Source organism: Epargyreus clarus, unplaced genomic scaffold (assembly GCF_041222505.1).
Source record: "Epargyreus clarus isolate Ecla_fem2 unplaced genomic scaffold, WU_Ecla_fem_2.2 ptg000008l, whole genome shotgun sequence".
Classification (NCBI taxonomy): Eukaryota; Metazoa; Arthropoda; class Insecta; order Lepidoptera; family Hesperiidae; genus Epargyreus; species Epargyreus clarus.
The window spans coordinates 12291987-12318516 of record NW_027332216.1 but is presented as its reverse complement, the minus strand read 5'-3'; the positions used below and the strand labels follow the sequence as shown (position 1 = coordinate 12318516).

Here is a 26530-nt window from a genome sequence, read left to right as displayed (position 1 = left end):
GTAGATTTAAACCTTTTCTCGGATAGATCGATAATGTCTTTTGGTATTTTATTGTAGAAACGAATACAGTTCCCCATAAAAGAATTACACATCTTGCTTAATCTAAATTGAGGTATGGCCAATTTATCTTTATTTCTAGTATTATGACTATGCCTATTATATTTTTTTTCCAAAGAAGAATAATAATAAGTGTCTGGTATAAAGATTCCCAAAATAATTTCACATCAAACAGTCTAAGAGTTTTTGTACGTATCTACTTCAAAATCTTTATACGTATAGCTAAATTATCTATGTGTGTCTACAAAACAACATCTTAGTGTGGCATGATAAGTGATAAGCAATCAATTATTTCGCCATAATTTATTATATAATATACCTAAATATCTGTTCTCTTGTAAAATGTACTTTATAAGCATTTTCATTTAAATTAAGTAGGTACCTACGCTATATTGTGTTGACGTAGGAAACCACGAAAATGTATTGACTATTGAGACTCCATCCTTACTAATATTATAAATCCGAAAGTAACTCTGTCTGTCTGTCTGTCTGGTTGTCTCTTCTTCACGCCCAAACCCGAACCGATTTTAATGAAATTTTGTACAAAGATAGTCTGAGACCCGAAAAAGGACATAGGATAGTTTAAATCCCGGAAATCCCACGGGAACTAGGGATGGCGATCTAAGATCGATTAATCGGAGAATCGATCTTTTGGACCCAAAACATCGATTATTTTAATAGATATTAGTAAGGATTGAATCGTAAACTATGCATTTCATCAAGTGATGATCTTTATCAAAGTTGAAGGTACGAATTTTATGTATGTTAGTATGTTATATTATTTCCTTTTAAACGCGGGCGAAGCCGCGGCCAAAAACTAGTTTTGCTATAAAAGAAATACCAAAAAGTTACAAAGTATTATATTATGCAATTAAACTTGTATCTATTCAGCAGATTAATGTTCGATAAAAACGAATTTGGCGTGGGTCGAAAATACATTTTGTCTTATAATTTAGGTAAGTACCAAACGATAAATAGCCTAACCAATATAATTAATGTAGGTATTATTTTAGGATGGAGATAAATTCAACGCGATTAAATATTGATATACCTATAGCGTACATTATTTGCGCCAAATTTATTACATAGGTAATATGAATAGGAATTTTCTTACCAAAGGTGTTTTAATACAAACTACAAGACCGATCTCAATCCTTAAGGTATTATGCTATCAATTTCGCTCATAAAATATGCGTTTTATATTTCTAAGGTGCTCTTAAAAGTAGTCACTGAACTTATTGTTTAAATGCCTACTATTATAAACTTTAATCCATTGAAATTATTTAAAATCTTTCAATTACATTAACAACTAGCTGACCCGGCAAACTTTGTACCGCCTCAAATTCTATTTATCAAATATATTTCATATAAAATATAGCCTATGTTACTCGTGGATAATGTAGCTTCTGAATGGTGAAAGAATTTTTAAAATCGGTCCAGTAGTTTTTGAGCCTATTCATTACAATCAGACAAACAAACAAAGTTTATAATATTAGTATAGACAAACAGCTACAGACTGAAGAACCAGGTAGGTACAATTTCCGAGCAGACATGTAAATATAGATAAATATAGATAAATATATAGTATAGGTATTATTTTAAATAACTAGGACTCTATTTCACTATTTTTGTTAACTATATACTGAGTAAATTCTGCTTACAACTACAGTAATCAAATAATAAAACGGAAATTCCATAAATCGAAAATATTAATTCGTGGAATGCTTGTAGTTCAATTGAGCTCTTATCGAGCTCCTGAGCTACAGATTGGAAATAACCTTCCCATGACTTTTAAGCCCTCTTTTTGCCAAATATTTCTTCGATTTACCCTTAGAACCCCTTAAAAGACCCCGAAAGGCCACAAAACCGCTACCCATCCGCTGTTTTCATTGAGTGACTTGTCCGGATTTTTAGAAAACCACGAACTGCTCCCCAAAGGACGCTTAGGTTAGAAATCGGCGAGATGTGAGGAAAATGGCCCTTATATTAAGAACCTTTGATTTTCTGGCTTAGGTAGATACTTCGGTCTACTCATATTGTTACGATTTTAAACGATTATACAAAGATTCAGTTGATCACATATAGGTATATTTTATTTAATTGCCTATTACACAATATCACATCAGGTGATCTTTATGCTCGTTTGCTATTTTAATCTTATAAACTATAGCAGTTGAAATTTAAAATGAAGAAACCCTGCAAAGTCTCTTCGGCTCCTTATACCTTATACTCAATTGTACCACTTGTAAAAACAAATGTACCCTTAAGACACCCTACGGTCCGGACAAAACACCATCCCGATTTTGTTCAAAAAGCGGTTGCTCCCCCAAGGACGCTTAGAAAAGGAAAATAAGGGATTCTGGTTGCATTTATATTGAGAGAATCTTTTGTGACGGAAGCGGAAGATAGTGGAATCCGTTGAAGTTGTTTTTTTTTTTATAATGTTTGCATTTGGACTGCATATTTATGAAGCGCTACTCGCTATTAGTGACAAAATTCATATTCACATTCATCATCACAGAAACGAGGCGACTGTCCCCATCAGGTATCGTCGTTTGGCCTGTTGGTGTTCGCGTGGCTCCCAGATGCTGTGTGGGGACTGAATGCAGCTGTCTTGCGTTCGAAAGGGAACTCGGGCCGGACCTGAGCCCTGTGAACCCACAGGACTGCGTCCGATCGGCCTCAAACTTCGTACGACCACGTGGTCGTCAGACCAACACACTGACTGAACGTACACGGAAAGTACGTTGAAGGTACGTTGGCTATTGCTGCTCATGGACATCTATAATCAACCGTATACCTACTTAAGATAATCCTGATCTTATTTTAGAGTTGACTACAGATAGGGATGAATGACAGTGAAGAAAATAAATTAAAAAAATTGCCGCTTGAGATGAAGGGAACAAACGCTTTCTACACTACACTCACAGCCCCACACTAGGATTTCCTGTGTCGTGGGTGCCATGGACACACACATAGACAATTACACATACACCCAGACCCAGAAACAAATCTAAATTCATCATTTAGATATCTGTCTGGCCGGGGATCGGACCCGGGACCCTTTTCGCGTCAGACCGGTATGGTGACCGCTCCGCCACGCGGGTCGTCACCATACCAGTCAAAGACAAAGAAAGTTCTAAAGAAAGGTCCAAAGAATGAGACATGCATACGCTCAAAAAACATTACCCTCCACGGTCGGGTAAAAATAGGTAAATGTTTCATTTTATATTTGTTACAAATATATTAAAATGATGTATGAGCAATTACATACTTATAGTATTATTTTAATTAATTATTTCATGTTATTTTCATGATGATTTTTATAATAATAAGTGCCCATTTATATAGTCACTGACTGGTACGATTGCATGAGTTAGCAAAAAAAGAAAAAGAACGCTTTTGACGTTTGACTTGTATTTTGCGCGGGAATAATAAAAGTTGTAAATTGGATCAAGAAATAGTTTTATTCTATTACTAGTGGTGCCCGCGGCTTCGCCCGCATTTTAAAGAATTAATATGACATACATCAAACGGAAAATTTGTACCTGCATTGGAATGACAGTGGTACCATCTGTCGAAAATTGGTCTTACCAACTCCCAAACCCTCGGAGGCTCTTGGACAACAACTTTGCTAAAGATCATCACTTGATCAAATGCATAGTTTCCGATTCTATAACTACTTACGAATTAAGAATTAATAAAATAACACCTTTTCTCACGGACTAAATCGTGAATCTAAACCATTCTCAAGTCCCCTTGATCACACACAACACATTTCATCAAAATCAGTCCAGTCGTTTAGGAGGAGTGCAGTGACATACACACGCACATAAAAATATATATATATATATATATATATATATATATATATATATATATATATATATATATAAAGATATTGAAAGCAATCGACTTTAATTTCTATTACATTTGTCGTCAAAACACAAACAAACAAAAGATACAGAAGATCCGGATGGAACCGTTTGTCCCGCTTTGACCAAAATGTGTGCAAAAAGCGCGCCCGTTCCCCGAAGACCGCTTAGGGCGGGGGGAAATAGGGATCCGGGAAGGAACGATGCTACCTTGTGTTTCGACTTTCGACTACGAAAGTTGAATATCTTGCAGATTTTTTTAAATGTTGAAGCCATAGATAAGTATAGATTGTACATAGATAAGTATAGATTGTACACCGCCTTGTAATTGAAGGAAGCCATTAAAATACTTAAACAGCTGACAATTCTGTCAGCGATTTAATGGCTGTCATGGTGTAATTTACGCGGAACAATGCCGACATGCGCAGTTAAGACACGTAATCGAAAAAAAGTACGGAGAAATATCGTTTCATTCGTAAATGATCTAAAATTACATTTTTTAATAATTAAAACCCACATTTTTAATATTTTTCAAACACGAAAATAGATGACAGTGACAATTTCAACTGTCAAGAGTGGTTACATTTTCTTGTTAGGAGTGAGTAATCTTTACTAATCTATGTTTACAGCCCATTTACATTTAACATAAGATTTGAGTCCTACATGAGGTTGGCCACAAAAGTGTTGTTGTCCCTTAGTATGTTTCCAAACTCTTGACACTAAAACACAGCAGCGCTGAACAATTTTATTATTAGTCAGAAAAATGTGTGGCAGTTACGCCTCTGGAGTCGAATCACAAATGACTCAACTACCTTCAAATAACATAATAGGTATAATAATGTTATATAACTTTTAGTCAATTTGAAAAATACAAGTAGCTATTTAAGATCTCCCAAAAATATGAAAATTTTGAAAAGTGAATAATCGATATCACAATACATTATGCATACTTTTAAATTCCAGACTGAAGTAACACAGGAGCGAATGCTATTAACACCATGTGGATTTGGTAATGGTCAATTATATTAATTTGCATAGATTTAAGATAAAAACTTAAAATTTATTGTTCTCCTTATTTAGACATCATTTATCATTTGCAAACCAAGCCTGTATTAAATTTATCATAATAACAATATGGCATTATATTGAAAGTTGTTAACCCGTAAATGCAACGTCACTTTTAGACAGAGAAATAACTATAATAAAGGCATGTTCACACCTTCCATTTATAAGTTCGTCGTTAACCCAAGCATTAGCGAAGTAAGACGTTACGCGTGAAGCACAGGGTTCGTCATGTGCTAAATATATTTAATAACCGATGCTTGGACGCACAAAGGGTTATAATTCGTTTAACTGCCGTGTCCGTGTACTAAAACGATCGCAGGAATGTCTTGCAATGATAGCTATAATATAAAACAATGAGGCTTGAGTAAGTTTGTGCACATGTTTTTGTAATCGCCGCTTTATTTTAAGAAGCTAAAATGTGAAAAAATATTAGATATAACTAAAAAATTATTCGTGTATTGCGATTTAATTGACAATTAGTCAGATTCGCAGTTCAGTGTTAACTTCAAAACAATATCAAATGTCAAGTTTAATTACAAGTATGTAAATAAAACTTTATGTACTTGAATACGACGTATTTTGATTTACATTTAAGTACTTACCAACTTGCCACTTTACCACAGTAAATATATAGAAAAAGAACAACTACAAAATTCATAATTGACTAGCGCATAATCGTCAAAAAATATTTTTCTTAAAAGAAATTAAGACATTTCATAACCCTTCATGTGCTAAACGTATTTAATAACCGATACACAGCAGACAAAGGGTTATAATTCGTTTAACTGCCGTGTCTGCAGTACTAAAACCATTGTTGAGGGTATTTCTTGTCCCGGCTTATGATGTGAACTTCCTGTCTGGTTATACCTAATTTGTTCGAAATATTATTTGACGCAATCTACCAGACGGTAATGACGGGTTAATTTGTAACTTCTAAAGTGTTTGACACATTAAAAAGCTATTTTATTTTTACCGGTTCATTATTTATCGGTTAAAATCAGTATGATCATTTCGTTTATCATCTCTATCTACTGCTATCTGTCAGTAAATTTAATATATTTTTTTTAAATATAGGAGTAGCAGAGGAGTATGCAGTCCACCCGATGGTAAGTGGCTACTGCCGCCCATGGGCATCTGTAATCAACCTCAGATAGGATTAGATATTTCTACCTGGCCATAGATGCACTGCTACACCTGACTTAGTTGAAAAGTATGTCTCTCTTACCACACCCTTCAAATCAGAACACAGCAGCCCTAACTGGGCTAACGATACTGGTAATAGACAGAAATAGGTGTGGCGGTGGTGCTGCCAGAGTTGAACCACAAACGGTTCTACCACCTTCAATAATTACTTCGGATTTGGGCGATATACTCAAGTCTATAATAAAAAGCTATTGGATAAAATATTCTGATATACATACCGCCACCCTGCTCTCCTTCAAGTCTAGCCTCATGGCGAGCGCCTCCCTCATGAACACATCAGGGTAGTGGGAAGCCAGGAACGCCCGCTCCAGCTCCTCCAGCTGCCAGGAGTTGAAGTTCGTTCTCGACCGTCGCCGTTTGCCGCTGTCACCGTCGTCGTCACCAACGCCACCTGGTGGAGACAATAATAATTAATAAAATGCATTTCGTTACTATTGTTTATATGTGTCTGATAGCCAACAACACCACTATTTTGTAGGAATTGGTCTTGAACAGTTCAAGTTTGTCTAAAAGGTAGAGCAAGTATGGTTCGGTCGGCGAGGCACTACATAATTTTTAGCGTTCTTGCACTTTTGCAATTCAAGAACGCAAGCGTTTCGCTAGAAGCGTGTGAATGTCGGCTGACTTAGGTACATATGAGGTGATCATGTTGGTCATCAGGAGTTGCAACGGATTTGTGATCGAGTTCAGGTAAAACCTTTATATGGAGTTGATTAACTAAAGATGCCTATAGGCAGCAATAACTATTTTCAAACTAACATGCTACTTATTACAAATGTTGTAGGGTATTAAGGGATCAAATCCAGGAGATGAGATCTTCCTGCGCAGTTGACCATGACCATGACCATTTGTTATCATCAAAGACTAAGCTGGAACGTGACATGTAAAATAATAGTACTTAAGACCGAAATAGAGTGGACTGGTCGACCGAGTGGTAGAATCGAATTACTATTATTAAGACCATCTATAACTATCATCAACAGATCAGCAATATTAAAACGCCTCAAAATCTTTTACAGATAATACAATTTCTACAGATAATAACAGTGATAAGAACGTAAATTCAGGCACCAGAGATATAATTTAAAATCTTTATTGGACATTAATGATTATCAAGCCTTTTTTAATAAGCGTGACACGACTCAGCCCCGGCCGGTCTGATATTTCAATAATTGAAAACCATAAAGTCAGAGCTTATACGCCGGCAACAGTCAATACCTTACTGAATACCGTCACTAAAGCGAAAATATTTCCAATCGCCCAGACGGGATTGAAATGAATAAGACATAACCATAAAAGAAACCGGCAGCATTAAAACATTGTCCATTTAGACAATCCTTCGGCCGTTAAAATGAACTCGCGACCAGGGGCTCATAAAAAAGAGATAATCTCCTACAAAGCGTCAGAACAAGTTTCTGAAAATAGAATATAATTTCTAATTTTCTCCCGGTGATTTTAATTAAAAATGGTCCCGGGAGAGCGAGACGACTACACCGCTCGGAACTGGGGGCGAGAGGGACATCTATAAATTACTCGACTCCGACTTTGGAGCTAAATAAATTAGAAGTGATTAACGGCCAGTCTCAATAATCTACTAACAGTTAAACTCGGTTAGCTACCAGAGTTTTTCTGTGACATTCAAACTATCTGTTACTGTCGTCTCAATAATTTTTTTTCGCAATGCCAACTATAGTTAAAGTCAGATAGATTCCTTATCTTCGGTAAGCAAATGTGTCCCTCCGATGCGTTCTGTTTTTGCATTTCAACAAAACTGATCCATGTTTAATATTGTCAAATAAATTATTAATTTCACTTTAGTAGTGTTAGCTTAAGTAATATTATGCCTTTTTTAAATCTTCATTCAAATTATACATAAAAAGGTAGATTTCCTACATTACGATATAATTGTAATGAAATACTTACGAAGTTACGAACCTGCAGTAACAAAACGCACTTTGACGTTTGACAGCTGATGCCGCCTATTTAATATAAAATATAATATGATTGGGATATTTAACAATAAAAACAAGAAAATAATCGAATATTCTTTATTTACTTTATATAACAAATACATGTTTTGCAATATTTTTGTACTATATCCAGATACATGTTATTAAAGCGTTTTCCGTCATCCTTGATTACGGAATACTTACAACTTATTACATAGTATAACAATATTTTATTATATGTACACTAATAATTGCAAGTCAAGCTATTGTCCCACTGCTGGACATGGATGTCCTTTCAAAGTAAGCGAGATTTAGGTCAAATTCATTGGACAAAACTCAAATATCACTGCGCTGGCTAAATGCGAATTGGTAGACTTCACACGCGTTTGAGAACATTTTTTAAAGAATGTTTGTGTGTTTCATCACGTTATTGTCCTTCGTCGTAATAGCAAACGAAAACTAATTACTAATAAGCACTTTTTTAACACAACTTTGTAAAATCATAGGTCGGACCTTCGACTTAGGTCGTGCGTTTTACAGCTTCTGTTTTTGCACCAGAATCAAATATGCCGGCCTCATACTTCTTATTATCACTTTAATCACAAAATTACACCATTATTCTAAGAAAAAGTATTATTTATAATGCTTTATCTGGCGATTACCGCCCGATTTTGAGAGATAGCAAAATATTGACAGATGGTATCTCAAACTAACTAAAGTAAGCTGTCAGAATGTTATTGAAACGCTTTATGTCATTTTTGTATGGCTCAACCTAACTATGGTAAGCACAAAGCCCTCCCAAAGATAGGTAAATAGTAAAAGTTAAATTTTCTAACTATCTTGAGTTATTGAAACGCAAACAACTGTCATCAGCTACTTTTGGTAGCTAATTTAACGTTTAGTTAAAGGTTAGTAGATTATTGAGACCGGCCGTAAGAGGAACGCGCTTCTGTTCTGTTGTCCGCTGAACACGTCGTTACGGCGCGGGTTTTAATTAACAAAATTGTTATAAGTATGATTATGTTACAGGAATCGTGATGTACGTAAAGGGATGCAAATTAATGGTCCATTCAAACGTTAAATTATTTCTTAATCAACGCTTAATAATTGGCAGTATATTTTATTATCAACTCCTGTAATTTATGCATCGAATACATTTGCTATAAAAATATCACATTACCTTTACAGAATATAATACTGTGACAAATATAGAATAAATAAAGAATTCTATAACTAGTCATGGTCTTTGATAAATTAAAAATCAAAATCATTGTTACAGAATTTTGTATTCCCAAACAAATGCCATAATTCTAACCAATACACGCTGTCGCCTTAAGAGAGGAGCTAAATTACGCGTGTGCGAGCGTGACAGCAACACATTCCTAATGAGGGGAGTGAAAGAGATGACTATGGTTATTGTATTAAAACAAACGACCGCCTTGGGCCCACAGACAACAGTTTTGGCGCGCTTTAATTTAGTCTGCCTCAATGTTTTAATGTCACTAGGGAGGAAGAGGGGGGACTTACTAAGTATCTATTTGAGGGTTGTATAACTCGGTTAATAAATTCGCGTAGTTAATAATTCTACTTTGTTTTGTTTCAGTGAATAATGATTTAGATAAGTGTCCGTTTTGAATGTTTGAATTTGGAACACTGTTTATTTTTTACGCGACGGCCTAATTGGGCATTCAGTGTACTTTTTTGCAGTTTCATTCCAGATTATAAAATTGTTAATGACCAGTAAATTATTTCTGTAAATTAACTTTATACAACCTTTAGTCTTAATACGAATTTTAGGATACACTATAAATAATTGTTTTTAAATTAGTTTTATGATCTAGCAATAAATACAAGAGAAAAGTCAAAATATATTGGGCTTAATCAGAGATAAAGATCATATCTCACAAAATATGGCAATAAATTACGAACATTCACAAGAAATTGCCATCCTCAGTGTATCAACTCCCCTTTATACTGTTTGTAATAGAAATATAAATGGCATCGCGAATAAAATCGCTTTTATTGAATCGTACTATTTAATTCTGGTCGGATATCGTGCAACGATATTATCTCTATGAATAATAAAAATAAAAATATTAGACTGCGCGCCATTACTGAAGACAGGCATTGCAATAGGTATCTGTATACATCCTTATGTAGTATTCTGTTCGAAGCACAGATACGTTATGTTAGTTTTGAATATAAATCATAAACAAAAATGTTTTTTATTCTTAGGTAAGCTATTAATCTATAACAAATTGCTTATGCCAATGTCAAATGAACAATTTATTGGAACAAATTTTATTTAACACTGAAGCTAATTTAGGTCTCCTAGGAAGCTAATGTCTCCAACATCAATCTTTAAGGAATAAAACATTTTTGGCTTCATTATTGAAATTTTCATGAGTAAAAAAAGTAATAATCATATTTTTTCTAGCGCTTTCGTCCTGAAATGAAAATTAAAGCATTTTTATTTTTTTCAACGCTTTCTTTTTTAACACGCAATAGTTAATTCAATGACTACTGAAGCCTGCTTGCCTTCGTTTTAGTGTAATGCCTAACTACGTAATACTAAAAATATATAAATAAATTCACTACCAGAGCTACTAAATAACAATCATAAATCCGAAACATTAATAAATCTCGAATGTAATATAAAACAATCGTAGATTTGCGACAGCCAAATTAGTTTAAAAGGTCTACCACTGTAAGTGGCCTGTTATATCCTTGTAATATCGAAATATTATCTTGAATTTGGCCATTTTAACCTTTCGCGTGCTGGAGGCCTTATAACATTAAAGTGTGGCATTACAAAGTATTATTCCATAGTTTAGGATCTAAGTGGAAGTTGCTCAGGGCGGTAATATCAGATTCGTGTGAGTGATACAAAGGGTTGGGTTCCTAAAGTTGAGTAATTTATTAACACCGTTCACTCGTATAATTCTGTTTGCACTTTCAACCTTATGTTGTGGACTGTCATTATTGTATAGCACTTGTACCTTTCTTAGTAGGTATTGTATTTGTAACCATTTCAGTGATAGCCTAGTGGTTAAGAAACGCGGCCTCTCGATCGAGTGGTCCGAGGTTCAAATCCCAGGCACGCACCTCTGATTTTCAAATTTATGTGCGTATTAATTATCACTTGCTTAAACGGTGAAGGAAAACATCATGTGGAAACCTGCATACCTGAGAGATTAATAAAAAAAAATCTTAAAGGTATGTGAAGTCAAGCAATACGCACTTGGCCAGTGCGGTGGACTATGGCCTAATCCTTCTCATTATGAGAGGAGACCCGTGCCCAGAGGAGACAGTAAAGGGTTGATGATGATGATGAACCATTTCTTATTCAATTTGAATTTTGATCAACACTTACCACCATGTATAGATGATGCTCTTCGAGTTAAATATAGCAATGGTTTCAGAACGCTGATGGAACTACCAAGGTACTGTTGTGCATCAGGGATGTTTGCAGAAGCTCATATAAACTGTTTTTACACCATAATGCGAAAGAGATGCAGCTCCCTGATGTACCGTGTCCGGGATAGCTCCAACAGCATCCTGAAGATGATAAGCAATAGAGTAGACTGTAATAATATGTCACATTGTAGCTTTCTACATAATTTTTTTAAGTATCAAAAATGTAAATGAGTCTCTATTACTATTAAGAAATAATTAAATTATTATTATTATAGATATGGAACTCAAGTCAAGGAAGTAATTATTACAAACTGTACGATTAATCGGAATCAAAATAAGAAGGGATTTTATTTCTGTTAGTCTGGTCAATATTAAATAGGTACCAATGTAGAAACCATTCCACCGTTATCCATTAGTCTACAAAGGCTGTTCTTCCATGATCAAAATTAGAGACGATATTTTATCTGTATCTGTCAGGTTAAATAAGTGTTGTTTAATAAGTGCTTTGGTATCGTATACTTCAAATATTAAAATCCTTATTTAATTAACTCGATTCTAATCTTTACCTATAAAATCTGGTTGTTTCTTACTAACCGTGAACAATTTGTATGAAAATATTAAACCCCGAAAAATTATGTAGTACATTCCAGGAGACTAGGTTATAAAAAACTGGCGTTAGTGTCTAGGCTTTATAAATGGCGATTCTAATAAATATCGTTGCTAAACAAGACCAATGTAGACGCGAGCGAAGGTTATCATAACATAAACGCATAAAAGCTTCCATCGATACGATAACAACTCAATCGAAGCTCAATTTATAATTTTATTATTCTGAGAATCAATTGATGCGCGGGCCGAGCCGGGCGTAAAACTCTGTTTGCTTGTAATGAGATACCGTTGTAACAACATAATCACACTGCGTTTTCAGCATAAATATCGGAACCATCCGCGACCAACATGTTCACACTATTCGGTCGTAAGACCAAAATTTCAAGAAAATAATTAAAATAGTCATAAAGAGTAAGATATTGGGTGCAAATTATAGATTCGGCCCCCAAATTGTGGGTGAGTGATATTTTTGATCGAATTTCGTGTAAGTACGGCAAGTGATAGGATAATTGCCAGTTCAGCCAATTTTCGTCCTACGCGCCTTTTTCCGATAAACCAATTAAATAAGTCGTGAAAAATTTTTCTTGAGTTTATTTTACAGTTTTATAAATTGTTTATTGAGTGCAAATTGTACGTTACACTTTTAAGACATTTATTATTAAAGTTATTTATTATTAAATTTTAAAATGAGATACAAGTGGAAATCGGATTTTTTTGTTTTTCCTCCATTTGTGTTGTCTATGGCCCTACCAATGTATTTTTACCGGGGTCATTACATTTAGAAACGAAATTGGAGATATTGCTATAAAATGGCTCAGAGGTGATAAGACCCTTCGGGGTTTTAGTGCGTTGTCACCGCTATATCTATTTCAGCCTTGTAGCAGTAAAAAGTATTCAGTGCTGCTTTGTTCTGGTTCGGAAAACAAGACATTTAGCATTAATCTATTATTTTATGGATATTATTTTATAGTATGATCACGAGATGATCCAACACTAAGTTAGTCGGAGCAAATAGTCGATCTCGATTACGTCGCCTATGCTTCATTTTGACTACAAATATCCATTGACATTAATGACCACTTTTGTACATTGTATGCTCATTTACTACTTTTATTCGATAAAATAGCACACACACTACTCTCTCACTTCACAACGTTGAAACCTGACTGATATTAATGTGAAATTATACGTTCATTGCTAAAATACACATAAAAATTCCGCCAAGGGAGCACGTCGCACGCCGGCCGTAATTTTGTCCCGATCCCGGGAAATTAATTTTCAAAATCACCGCCAATAATAAAGTCATAATTTTGAATCAAAATAGGCACCTATACGCTCCGACTGACACGCCCGCCAGATATGGACTCTTGGCGAGTTTGTGATATAATTTTGGAATATTGGTATAACGTTTAATAAAAGAGCTTTTCGAAAGGTATGTTTCAGTGTTATTAAATATGTCTTATATGTAATTGAATATCTATTTTACACTTTGTCTTATAAAAGTTAAAAATAGGAATTACTAGTAGTTAGAAGAAGTTTGAAAAATTGTTTCAAGAAAAATAAGTAGTTTTCAGAAAACAATAAAAAAATAATCAAATAAAGTTACGTAAACAAAATGTTTAAATGAATACCAATAAAAGTTTAATTAGTGTCTTTATATATTAATTAATAAAATGAAAAAGTATAATGAAGATTGAGAATTTTGACCTGAAATTTTGAAAAAAAGACGAACGTAGCTTTCACTCGTCATAACACAATTTTCCAAAAAAGTATAGTTAAGTAAGCGTTATTTAATTTACATACATACAGCAGACATATGAAATACTGAAAGTCAATAAAATCGTTGAAATAAAAAATAAAAAATATATTGATGACAAAATAGGTACCTCAAAGTTTGAAAAAGAGAAAATAAATTCTCCATAATAAAATAAAATTTAATAAAAATTTTCCATTCCAACCAGTACCCTTTCTGTACTCGAGTGAGTACCTGCTTATCGAGATGAAGACATCGGTATAAAAGTCCGGCCATTAAGCCTGCGAGCTAAACGATTCTCCGAAGCAAACTCGCCTCGGCATTAATTGAATTTGTATAATGTGTCGGCTTAAATGCATACGACGATTGAATAAGAAAATTGTGGAAATTTTACTGTTATTTAAAACCGAGGTCAAACAGATATGTATGTACTTTCTTATTTGGTAACGTAATACCAGTTTTAGTTCTACCTGCCCATGGTTTGTTCTTTACCCCAATATTAACAAAAGATTGAATATTTCATTATTATCAACCCATTACTGTCCCACTACTGGGCACGGGTCTCCTCTCAGAATGAGAAGGATTAGGCCATACTCCACCGCGCTGTCCAAGTGTGTATTGATAGACTTCACATACATTTGAAAAGTTTTTTACGACTGATAAAGTAACTATTTCACGAAGCCGCATTATATAATTAAGGTACATTGCTCTTGGCGGCTCTAGCTAGAGCTCTATACACTCGATGTCCTGCTTGTTAGCTTGACTCCCACTGCTGGGCACGGGTTACAACACTTTGTATTCGCTTAGGACATGACCCACCACACTGGCTTTTTAATTGTTAGGCGTGTAGATTTTCTCACGATATTTTCCTTTACCTTTCAAGCGAATAATAATTATTTTAAATATACACATACTTAACTTCTAAAATTCAAATATCTGGAAATCGAACCTCGGCCCCCTAGATTGAAAGGCCGTATTCAAACCACTGGGCTTCACATATTACATCTTAAAATCATGTTCCGAGGTAAACCTTTATTTTTAAAGCTGCAACAATCTCACTCTGGTATCGAGCTACCCCGAGGCTGTTGAGAGATTAAATCGATGCGAAGTACATTACGCTGTCCGTTCTATCCTCTATTTAGTGTGTTGTGTAAAAAGAGCAATAGGTATATAATTTTGTAAGTTATGCGGATGTTTAAATTAGCGTAAGTAATTAGCAGTAATTAAGTATTTTTGCTTTGATAAACACATGTATTTCTTATTTTTACATCATATGACTATACATTTACATTTTGTTGTGTCACTTCAACCATAACAAAGTATTTACTACATCTGTTCTAGAAATTAGGTACTTGATTTTTAGCATATAGTTATAGTCCGCGCCATACTGCTAGTCCGCTCTGAAGTTTGTTGCGAGCAGGTGTAGTCATACAATTTGCTACGGCGACGCTATTCATTTCTATATTCAGAACGGACTAGCAGTTTTACGCGGACTATACCTACCGTCTTTATATTTACTGAATACAATCCAAGCAATATTCGAGGCTTAATTTTGAATTGTTAATTTATTACAAACGTACGTTTCGAACTGTTATTTTTGCTTCGTCTTATTCGCATTTTTATTTGAGGTTTTTAGTTTACGTGGATGCAATAAATGAAAATTCGCGTTCATTTTCTACAACTCAAGACTATTCGTACCTATGTGGACTATCCATGACTTAATATAAACATTAAATAAAAAGACATAATATTTGTATATTATTACTAGCTGACCCGGCAAACTTTGTACCGCCTCAAAATCTATTTATCAAATATATTTCATATAAAATATAGCCTATGTTACTCGTGGATAATGTAGCTTTCGAATGATGCAAGAATTTTTAAAATCGGTCCAGTTGTTTTTGAGCCTTTTCACTACAACCAAACAAACAAACAAAGTTTTCCTCTTTATAATATTAGTGTAGATAATAACAGAATAAAACATATTAATAGAAAACTTAAAATAGAAACTTAGTAAAACATTTTTAATATCAAAACTACTTCCCTACATTTCAAAATGTCATAGACAAGCGCGGCAGTCAAAGGACTAAATCACGTGGAAAATTATATTGGGAACCTTCCAGACAGTGTCAAAGATGTTTGAATGTTTTGATCGGGAGTTTTGTTGATCGACTGCCCTTTTTAAACTTCAAAAAAGGTTCTCCATTTTATTAGAAAATATTAGGGTTTCAAGCCTTATGCGTTTTTATAAGAAGTTGAATAGAGTTATGGAATAATATCTCTCAAATTCCAGGTTCAGATAAGAATCCTTAGTAACTACTAGATTTTAAAATTCACAATGATAAATAGATAAGATGCCAAATGAAAGAGGTACCGGGGAGGTACCACCGTCACACCTATTTCCAGGGTGAATCGGTGGAAGGATGTGGGGTAACTTACATATGAGTCGACCTTTTTAGTTTTCAGAAATAACAACGCATATGTGATCGGTATCAGCTCGAACCTCTGGTGTATATGGAATTGATTTCATATGTTAGTGGGCGGCAGTGACCAGTTACCATCACATGCCTGCTACTTCAGTCTTAAAAACTAAAGCCGAATGATAAGCAAGAAAAGTAAACAATTATTACATTTCAATTATTTACCCTTTCAAAAATTATAATTAATAATGTTGGTCCTTCGAGCCGGATCAACAATAAGTTTCATCCAAATACAGAAGCTAACATAAATCAATACCGCAGAGACGAACTCGGAACACAATAATGCAACAGCAATAATTGCTAGGGGATTATCCTCGAGAGAATTGTCTGGAGTAGGTATAGGTAGCTAGATACGAACATAAAATAATGCATATTATACTTAAATATATTCATTGGATTTTTATGTATTATTTTTTATCTATATATTTTGTTATGTGCGTATTAGAAATTAATTATCACTTGCTAAACGGTAAAGGAAAACATCGTGAGGAAACCTGCATTCATGAGAGATTTATGAAAAAAAAAATTTCAAAGTCTATCAATACGCACTTAGCCAGCGCGGTGGACTGCAGTCCGCAGACCCGTGCCCAGCAGTGGGACAGTAAGGGGTTGTTGATGTGATGTGATTTTTTATCTTATTATTAACACAGGTATATGTAACCTTAGAATGCCATGAGCCACCACGTTGAGTGGACTTCACACACTTTTCTGAACTTTTAACAGACGAAGGAAAAAGGCTATCTAGTTGTGGTGTATTTTTTTCTTGTTTTTTGTCGGAATCGATGGACATGATTTCGTGGAAATTGGAATATGTCCGCCAATTTTCACGGGAAGCTGGAAAACTAAGATTTCTTCAATTCTTAAATAACTATGTGTGGAAGGTGGAAGGTGGTAGAACCCTTTGTGGTTCGACTCCGGCGGCACCACCACCACACCTATTTCTACCTAATAACAGCAGTGTTAGGCGCTGCTGTGTTCCTGTTTGAAGGGTGTGGTAAGGGATACAGACTTTTCCGAGGCGTTCCAGCTTAGTCCTCAGGGGTAGCGGCGCACCTGTGGCCGACCTCAGGTAGGAATATTATAATCCTATCTGGGGTTGTTTACAGATGTCCATGGGCTGCAGTAGCCACTTACCATCAGGTGGACTGCATGCTCGTCTGCTACTCTTATATTATAAAAAAAAAAAAAAAACTTTAGTGAATGTGGACCGATTTTTTTTTTAGAGGTCTCTAGGCATACTTTAGGTTTATTCGGGATATTTTCCTTCAACGTGAAGCAAATAATAATTTCCGATACTCACATATTTACTAGTAGTTTTAAAAATAAGTTATATACTTACCAATATTCCATTTTATTTATACTTTATACTGAACAATATATAACTGAAAATTATTATTATTAACAGATTAATTAAAACATACAGAGCGAGGTCAGGTTACAATCCGAAGTTAGGTACATTTAATTACATGAATACATAAAACACAAGAACATAAAATGTGCACTTAAACTTTAATCTCTAATCAAGTCTTACAACTTACCTTCGACTTAAAGGTCAATAGACACATTCTTACTCTATCCACGTCGATGAGTAGATTGAATATACATTTTAAAGGTGAAATAGTGTTTTCAAAACATCCCACAATTTTACGTTACGTTTACTCAATCCATTATTCTGTTCCGTTTGCTTTAGTAGGCTGAGTAAACGTAACAATAAGTAAGTGCTCAAGTCTTTTTGTCTGCCTCACATGTTCGCAAAAAAGAGAGACAAAACATAAAGCGCCATTTTGTCAATTTAGACATTTAATGTTACGTTACTGACACTATAGTTCTGATACAATCCGCTAGGGGCGCTGATTGGAAATTGTATGGGCAATACGTAAACAAATACCTAAACAGTCATATTTGTCAAAACATAAAAACTCATACGGTACAGATGTCCATAGGCGCCAATAGCCACTTACCGAATTGGGGACTGCTTGCTTACTTGTTAAAAAAATATGACCATGTTCGAAACATAATGGAAATGAGTTGATAGAACATATTATCAACCACAGATTAGGTATATACAAAGATTACATTACAAAATACAGGTCTGTGTTATCAACTCATTTCCATCCCATTTTGAGTTGATTATTATTACCTCAAACTTACAATTTTAGCGAATAAATTCACAAATATTGTTAAGACAGACAGACAGATAAATATATAGGAAAACATGATCGTAAGCAGGCTCAGTGAGCACAGATTGGGGCGCGGTGAGTTATTGGTCCCCCGGGACTCTCTTCGCAGATAATGCGGCTGATCCACGAGTAGCTACTGAGTGAATGAATAGGAACGGATAGATAGAAGTAGATCTTTAAATTTACCCAAGTTACATTTTGGTTGTATGTTGTAAGGTTGCTTATAAATTTGGTGTAACTCTTGCTCAATTTGGAACGACAGTGACCATTTTCTGTGAGCATTAGCGAAGAAACCTTTTACGGTCCTTTTAAGCCTCTGCTGTCTGTCTGTCCGTCTGTCGCAGGGCTCTACTCTATCTCCTGAACCGTAAAAGATAAACGCTTGACTTTTCAGTGCGAATTCGACTTGATCTTGGCCAATTATTGCGGTCTTACCCAGGTAACCTAGTAGCAATAAATGTGTCACTTGCTAAAAATAATAACACATCTTTTATTTAATATCTAAATCCAATTAACGTTTTTGATAATAAGTGTAGGTAAGCATTCCTAAGAAATATGAAAATTTTAGATAACCTATATTACAATACGGTTTATAATATTTTTAAGCTCAATTTATAATATATTTTATTCTATACCATTCCTAAGATTTATTTATTCAAGTCAAAATTATTCGTGACATCAAATAATCAAACACCCCGTGATATAGTACTCCTGAGGGAGCTTTCCACATTGCCATGTCAACAATAGATTACTGTCCCCGTGTCAGTAATAAGGTTAGTAAATTATTTTTGTATTTATGTATTTACCTTAATAGTTACAAACAGTTACAAAAGTTTTCAATCAGTATGTGCAATTCCGTAGGTTTAATATACGGTTAAAACGAAAAAACATTTGATATAATGCCAAATGTTATTTATATTATAAAAAACTCATAATTATGCCTTTGATAAATTTTTATTCAATTTAAATAAAGATAAATTTACTCTTGTAATATTTATTAAATAACTATATATTATTACATACGCATACATTAGTACAATATTTGTGACAGTAATACATTAAAGTTCTAAAAAATAAAAATAAAAAGATCACATGTGACCTATTTTATAAGTTTTCCTGGAAATAGAAGCAAGAATTAGGCATTTATGCGCTTAAAAATATTGAAACAGCCTTATTTAAAATATGATAACTCGGATTACGTATTTGAGTTAATTTAATTTTTCGAATTTACGAGATTTTTTTTAATAGAAAATCAAAATAATGCACTCACCTCTCTAGCTGCCTCGACTTCTTGAGTATAATGGCTAGATTCTAGATCGATTATTTTACTACAATTTGCTCTATTCACTTCATTAACATACAAAAAATCTAGACTTAAATAAATCATAGATTACTTACTAAGCTAGACTAGTCAACCGAATTTCTTGACCGCAAGTCCTACCAAACGAAACGGCTATCGCCAACTGAATTAGATGTGTCATTATTAATTAATTAACGAGCTAACTAACCTACAATAGAACACAGGGGCCGCATTATCATGACGCAACTTGCGACAGATTTATGGCTGCTATTATCGCCAGCCCTTCTGTCGTATGAAATAATTGTCTTCCTGCTTAGATATTTTGGCAAAGAACAGGAAACAGAAAGTGCTATGCATGACAGACAAGCTGGAATTAGAAATATGTTAGACTAAACAAGGAAACACAATCCATTCTACTACCTATAGGATATATGTATAGTTGTGGTCGCACCAAGATGGTTGACCCCTAAAGAGATCAAATAATAACATTAGACCTATTTGTTGGGCTGCGGATGTTCATGGGCTGTATTGACCCCATGGCATTATATTTAGTCCATGATTTATTGATACTTTCGTTGAAGAAGTTCGCTTATTTAGAGCTTTACTTAAGAAACTACGATTACTACTTACGAAAGATGCATTCCGCTAGTTAAAGTTAACTGAATAATCGACACTTCACAATAGGGATGAGATATTAGAAATTTGTTTATGAGTTCATGAGATGTACCAATATTCACTCGACCAAAAACGAAAGAAGCAAATTCAACTAGAGGTTGTATGCTAGTAGGCATAATAGTGGCTGTATAAAAGACCTTCTGTTTGCTTTCTATTCTGTGTCCTCAGAGATAGTATGACATAATTAAATTCATACTAAGCTATTTGTTTTCATTTCTATCTCGAGCTCTCCCACATTGAATTTTTGGGTGCGTTTATAGTGACGCAAATATCGGCTTACAGGATCATTTTAAATAAATATGGCTCTATGGGTATCGGCTTCTATTAGCTGACATGCTTCTCCTGATTTTTTGGCTTCCTTCTGGTTATCCTTTTACAGTTTATCTTTTGCACATCTACCTTTAGAAATCCACCGCTGAACATAGCTATCAGTCATGTAGCTATAGGTTTGTTAATATCCTTATATGCCCTGCAGTAATAATTGCATCTCTTTGTGCGTGCTAGTGACAGCAGTACACTAAATAGAAAGATAGAAAAATAAATATAATGCTGCACATCTCTTAGTTTAGTACCATAATCATAATTGTGGAGAGAAAATACTATTTGGACATGATAACGAAACTCTTAAGTTCTGTTAAAGTTAAAATAAATATAAAAAAATATTTGTTTGATTTTGATTTCTGAATGCCCGTATAGGCTAATAGCAAAATGCAAAAACCTATTATGCAGTCTTTTTACGGAAGCGAAAGATACTTCTTTTAATTTAATAATATCTGACTGGACGACATGTATTCTCTTCGGAAATAACATTTAAACCAACTCTGTAGATGTTACGTACAGTAAAGTTAACCCTATAAAAAGCAATGTGTACTGTAATACCCCAAACATTTTATTACCTTTATGGACAAAAATAACACGGTACATTTGGAGTGGAGCAAAAAGTGACCAAGCCCCAAATTCTCCTTACGACAACGTCGTACTTAAAACATTGCACGCACCGGGCGTGACGCGCGGGTTAATTTTATGCTACATTAATACCGAAGGGTTGGAGCCACTTTTTAATAGGGTTAGTTATGGCGCGAGGTCTCGCAGACCCCTCTCGCATTCTCAGGGTTAACAATGCGTTATGGTCGGATTTGGCAGGATTATACCATTGTAACCAAGTCCCTTGTTTGTTTGTAGTGATAATTGTTGGCTGTTTGCGTTTTAATAATCTAGTTTTGGGGTAAAAGCTATTGGTTCCGGAATCAAACATTCATAGTTATAGATGGGTATTTTCGAGAAAAACACTTATATTCTAAAATTAATTGGTATGTTTTATTTATATATTGTAATTATTTGGAATAACAAGGTGTATAGCAATTATTTAAGCTAATTGTCCTAAGATCCAATGATTTTCACTGCTGAAGTAATGCATTGTAAACTGAAGCTTTGCTTTCTACAAAAGACCTCGTAATAATATATGAGAGCAAGTAAACATACCTAAATATAAAATAGGTATTTTTGTAAAATATTCAATATATTTTTTGTTAATTAGAATTTATATAATTATTATATCATGTGCTCGCAACAGGATGTAGATTTTTCTCACGTACGCGATAAATGGTTACAAAAATGTGTAATCCTTATAAATATGAAAAACCGAAATTTAATAAATTACTATATATACTTGCTTAAGTTTAAATATGTACATAAAATAGCAATGCTAATATAAGCATCAATACATATAAAATACATTGATCAAATAAAACTTTTTGCGAGGGGACTTTTTTATACCAAGTGAAATCTCAACGGTTGGGTGGAGGAAAAAAATGCGAAAAAAACGCCGCTTTGCATAATTAATATATTAATTAGCAGTTATAATTTATTTGTACGACATAGGAAACCGTGAAATCAGTTTTTTTAATTACAAAAAACGCGGGTCACATTTTTTACAAGTCTCCCACGGTGTAAGCTTTTTTGACCAAATTAATCCATTAGTTTCGTTTGACGTGAAATAATATATAAATTGAATTAATTGCTATTTTAAGCATCCCATTAATTTATTTATAATATTATTGAATGATAAAATATATGCCCAAAATTTTGCATAAATTCCATACTGACACCTGCCAATTTAATATAAATTGTTATTGATTATTATCCATATTAATATTAATATAATATAAATAAAATACGTTTCGTATTTATTTCAAAACGTCAATAACTATAGAGTCCTGGACATGAATAATGAGGTACCTACGTATTTTAGCATTAAAAATGCTATTAGCGAAAATAATATAAACAGCTCTTATAAGAGTAGGTGTATACCCGTGGTAAAAAGTATTGCATAGTTAAAAATACAATCACCGAAAAAGCAAATATCAAGTAATATTATTGTATTCTATGTACGTTTTATTAGATATTCTTGGACTTATTGGAGGCCGGGAAAATGTAATAAATTATAGATATTTAATATTACAACAATAAGATATATTGTATTTCCTATCCTATAGTATACCTTTGAAACGTAACTTGTGCCCCGGGTGCTTTAAGAGAACGGCAAATTTATGAATACATTTTTTTCTTTTAGCCGGTCTATTTCTATGGAGAGCGGCAAATTTAACTTCCGCCCCAGAAGGTATGAACACTATACTCCACTGGATAGAGTTGGGAAACGGTGCCACCTCCACATTGACTTTATTTCTTTATTAAGTTATAGATTTTCTGAACTTAATAACACTTAATTTAATAATAACAGTCAATCAGTTATGACACATTGGTTCATTTTGTACCAGATAAATAGAGTTATTTGTAGCACATAAACATTTGACATTCGAGCTGAATCTGACACAAGTATCCATAGGTTAGGCCCAAGGGACAGATTAAGTTAGCACACTAACCAATGACCCTTAAACTATTAAATATATTGACGGAATACAACATGGTCTCGCGTGCCCAATTTCTGGTGCAGGGTGAGAGGTGATAAAGGAAATCGACAATGATCTAAGTCTGAGACAGTAATTTCATTCTTATAAAATATGTTTAAGGCGCTAATTATGCGTCTTTTAAAAATGTTTATACTTAGCGCTCTTCAATAAATATCTATCATCTATGATGTGGACGGTGGACTTTATTTTCCTAACCCTACTTGTCGCTGAAAATTGTATTATATTGTAAAAATAGTATTATCGTTCTTACCACATAGGCATATCAAATAACATCAAACAAATCGTTAGTAGAGATCAATGAATTATATATCCATCCGTGACGATAAGTACTAAGTGCCTTCAGAAAAACTCCGTAGATTATAGACCAGGAGAATCGGACTCCTCCTACAATCCTGCCATCCATGAGGACTAACTTGAAATGTGTCATGTAAACTCCAATATACGAGTAATCTTACCTAGGTATAGTTATTATAAACTTTTTTAATTTTGATTCACTAGAGTTTCGTAACTCCCAGATTACCAAACAACTTCCTAAAGCAATCAAACATCTGCATCGCTTACAAACCACTTCAGACGCAACTATCCAAAACCCATGAGGAACATCAAGTTCCGAACTTACCAATAACCGCTAAATTACAGGACATATTGGCGCGAAATCACACTAGTCTCCCGTGACCAATTTCGGTAAAGGGTGAGAGGGGAGCTATGAAAAGTAAACACCCAAAAAAACCGTTTCGAATTTGACAAATGCGTGTTTTGGAGCACGCGGCGTATGATTCGATACGGGCGGCGCGTGCGCAAGATGTGAAGACAATTGTACTGTTATGGAGATCGTGAGCAAACAGATTTTTCTATGCTCATTGTTGAAAGTGATATTGCTTCAGGTTGCCAGTCTGTGGCTACGTTTAATTCTGCCTGCTTTGTTGTTGTAGTAAGCTCTCGTAGAGCCCTGTTCGGAGTGTTCCAAATTTATTCGTATATCTGTATTAAAATAGTTATTTGGTTTACATTTGTTATTGAGTTTTTGTAATTATATGTGCATGTTTACTTATGTGTTTTTACAGTTGAATTTTAATTTCCGTAACAAATTCTAAAATGGTACCCTTTAAGGTTAAATTAACAAACATACAGTGAAATCTCCGTCTACTTATATGTATTATGACAATTATTAATAAAAGTTGATGATAAACTTTTAGTATTACACCATAAAAAGGTACAGCTGTCACAATGCTAAAATGATACTCTATCAGTCAATGTTTACAACAAACATAAGAAGTGGACATCATTAGAAGTATTAATTTAATCTAATAAGAAAATTCTATGTTTCCTATGGAAGTATTAAAAAAAACTAAAATAAATAAAGTTTATTTATATATATTTATTTATTTATTCAACAAAATCCACAGCTACTTAAATGATATATATAATACTTTTTATATAAAATAATGTTAAGTAATAGGTACATTAATTATTATCACAATTTTGAATTCGACGCGCCCTGTTCCTATAGGCGATCTACTACTCGTACGAGTGTTATTTCAAACATTTTACCTCCTGCAAAGTTTTTACCAAATACATTAACGTTACTATTACCAATCATTCTGTATGCACAGGCGGCGGTTAGGACTTTATTATTTTATTTGAGACTCCCCGCGGGCGTGTGAGGAAATGACCCTTGAAATTGACTCCCGACGCGGTCTCAGCCGGTCTCACCTTGCAGATTTGAGTAATCGGCCTTATTAGAGCGGATTTAGCCTTTTGTCACTCGGTAATGACAATGTTGCTTTCAAATTGTCGGCTAAATCAAGGCATAAGGAAAAAAAATGACTGTTATTTTCAATTCCTTTTTTTGATCTACATATTAAACATTGCTATTTGGCGTCAATTATTTACATTTGCTAATAACTTTTGTAAATAATATTTGGTATATATATATATATATATATATATATATATATATATATATATTTGTTTTTTGGAATATTTTGTGACACTATCTTCCAATTGCTTGCATTTAAAAAATCTAATTTTAAAAAGTATTTAACTAAGAAATAATAACGTGAAATCTCATATTAATTATTTTGTGACATTTTCAATTGTTTTTGCTTTAAGAACTTGCGTGATAATAAATATTCCATTATTCGGAATATTTTGTGACAGCTTTTTATTGTTTATTTCAGTCAGGATTTTATCGAAAATTGTCTAATTTTTAAGTTATTTAGAATCTTTGTGACATTATTTTTCAAATAGTTTTCCATTTCTTTCAGTAACACCTCTTGTATTTAAGTAATAACTGTTACAATATGACTTTGTAAGTAGATAAATATTTCACAAAAGTAATTTATTTATAGGTACGCTTATATAAGCCAAACGGAAAGCCAAGACCTAGAAATTACAACTCTTTTGCCCTTTGAGTATGAACTAAAAGCGAGCATATTTTTTATTCCTAAGTAGCTAAACAAAATATAAGCCATAGTACAAGGATGTACTATAGATACTTATACTGTACTGTACATTATACTATACTATACTATACACTGTATATTGTATTCTATGTGTACTATATACTGTATATTATACTATAGATAGTTATACTGTGTCTAATCACTGAAAATCAAACTAAATCACAGTAACGATTGCAAATAATTCCATTTTAAAACTCATAGGGGTAGGGGTGAATTTATGTTGTTCTATTACCGCCGCACCCCACGGCTCGCCCTTTATTGATGCGCTTTTGACTAGTTGTGATTCCTGTTTATTAGCCCATTTAACATTGTTGTCTGTCCTTGTTAAGTTGGGAGGATTTGTTTTGATATCTTTAATGAGTTTTATCTGCTTGTGGTTGTGAGTAAGGCTGTCGAGTGGATTTTCTATGGGATTATCTATACTAATATTATAAAGAGGAAAACTTTGTTTGTTTGTTTGATTGTAATGAATAGGCTCAAAAACTATTAGACCGTTTTTTTAAATTCTTTCACCATTCGAAAGCTACGTTATCCACGAGTAACATAGGCTATATTTTATGTGAAATATATTT

The 26530-nt window shown here is 33.8% G+C and overlaps 1 protein-coding gene across 1 annotated transcript in view; it reads right to left on the bottom strand.

The window, feature by feature from the left end:
* Window positions 1-26530, bottom strand: part of OdsH (Ods-site homeobox) — a 51622-nt gene that overhangs the window by 15757 nt on the left and 9335 nt on the right. The window contains exon 2 of the mRNA XM_073075683.1: window positions 6419-6591. Within this exon, the coding sequence (XP_072931784.1) occupies window positions 6419-6591 (173 nt within the window). The remainder of the gene's footprint in view (window positions 1-6418; window positions 6592-26530) is intronic.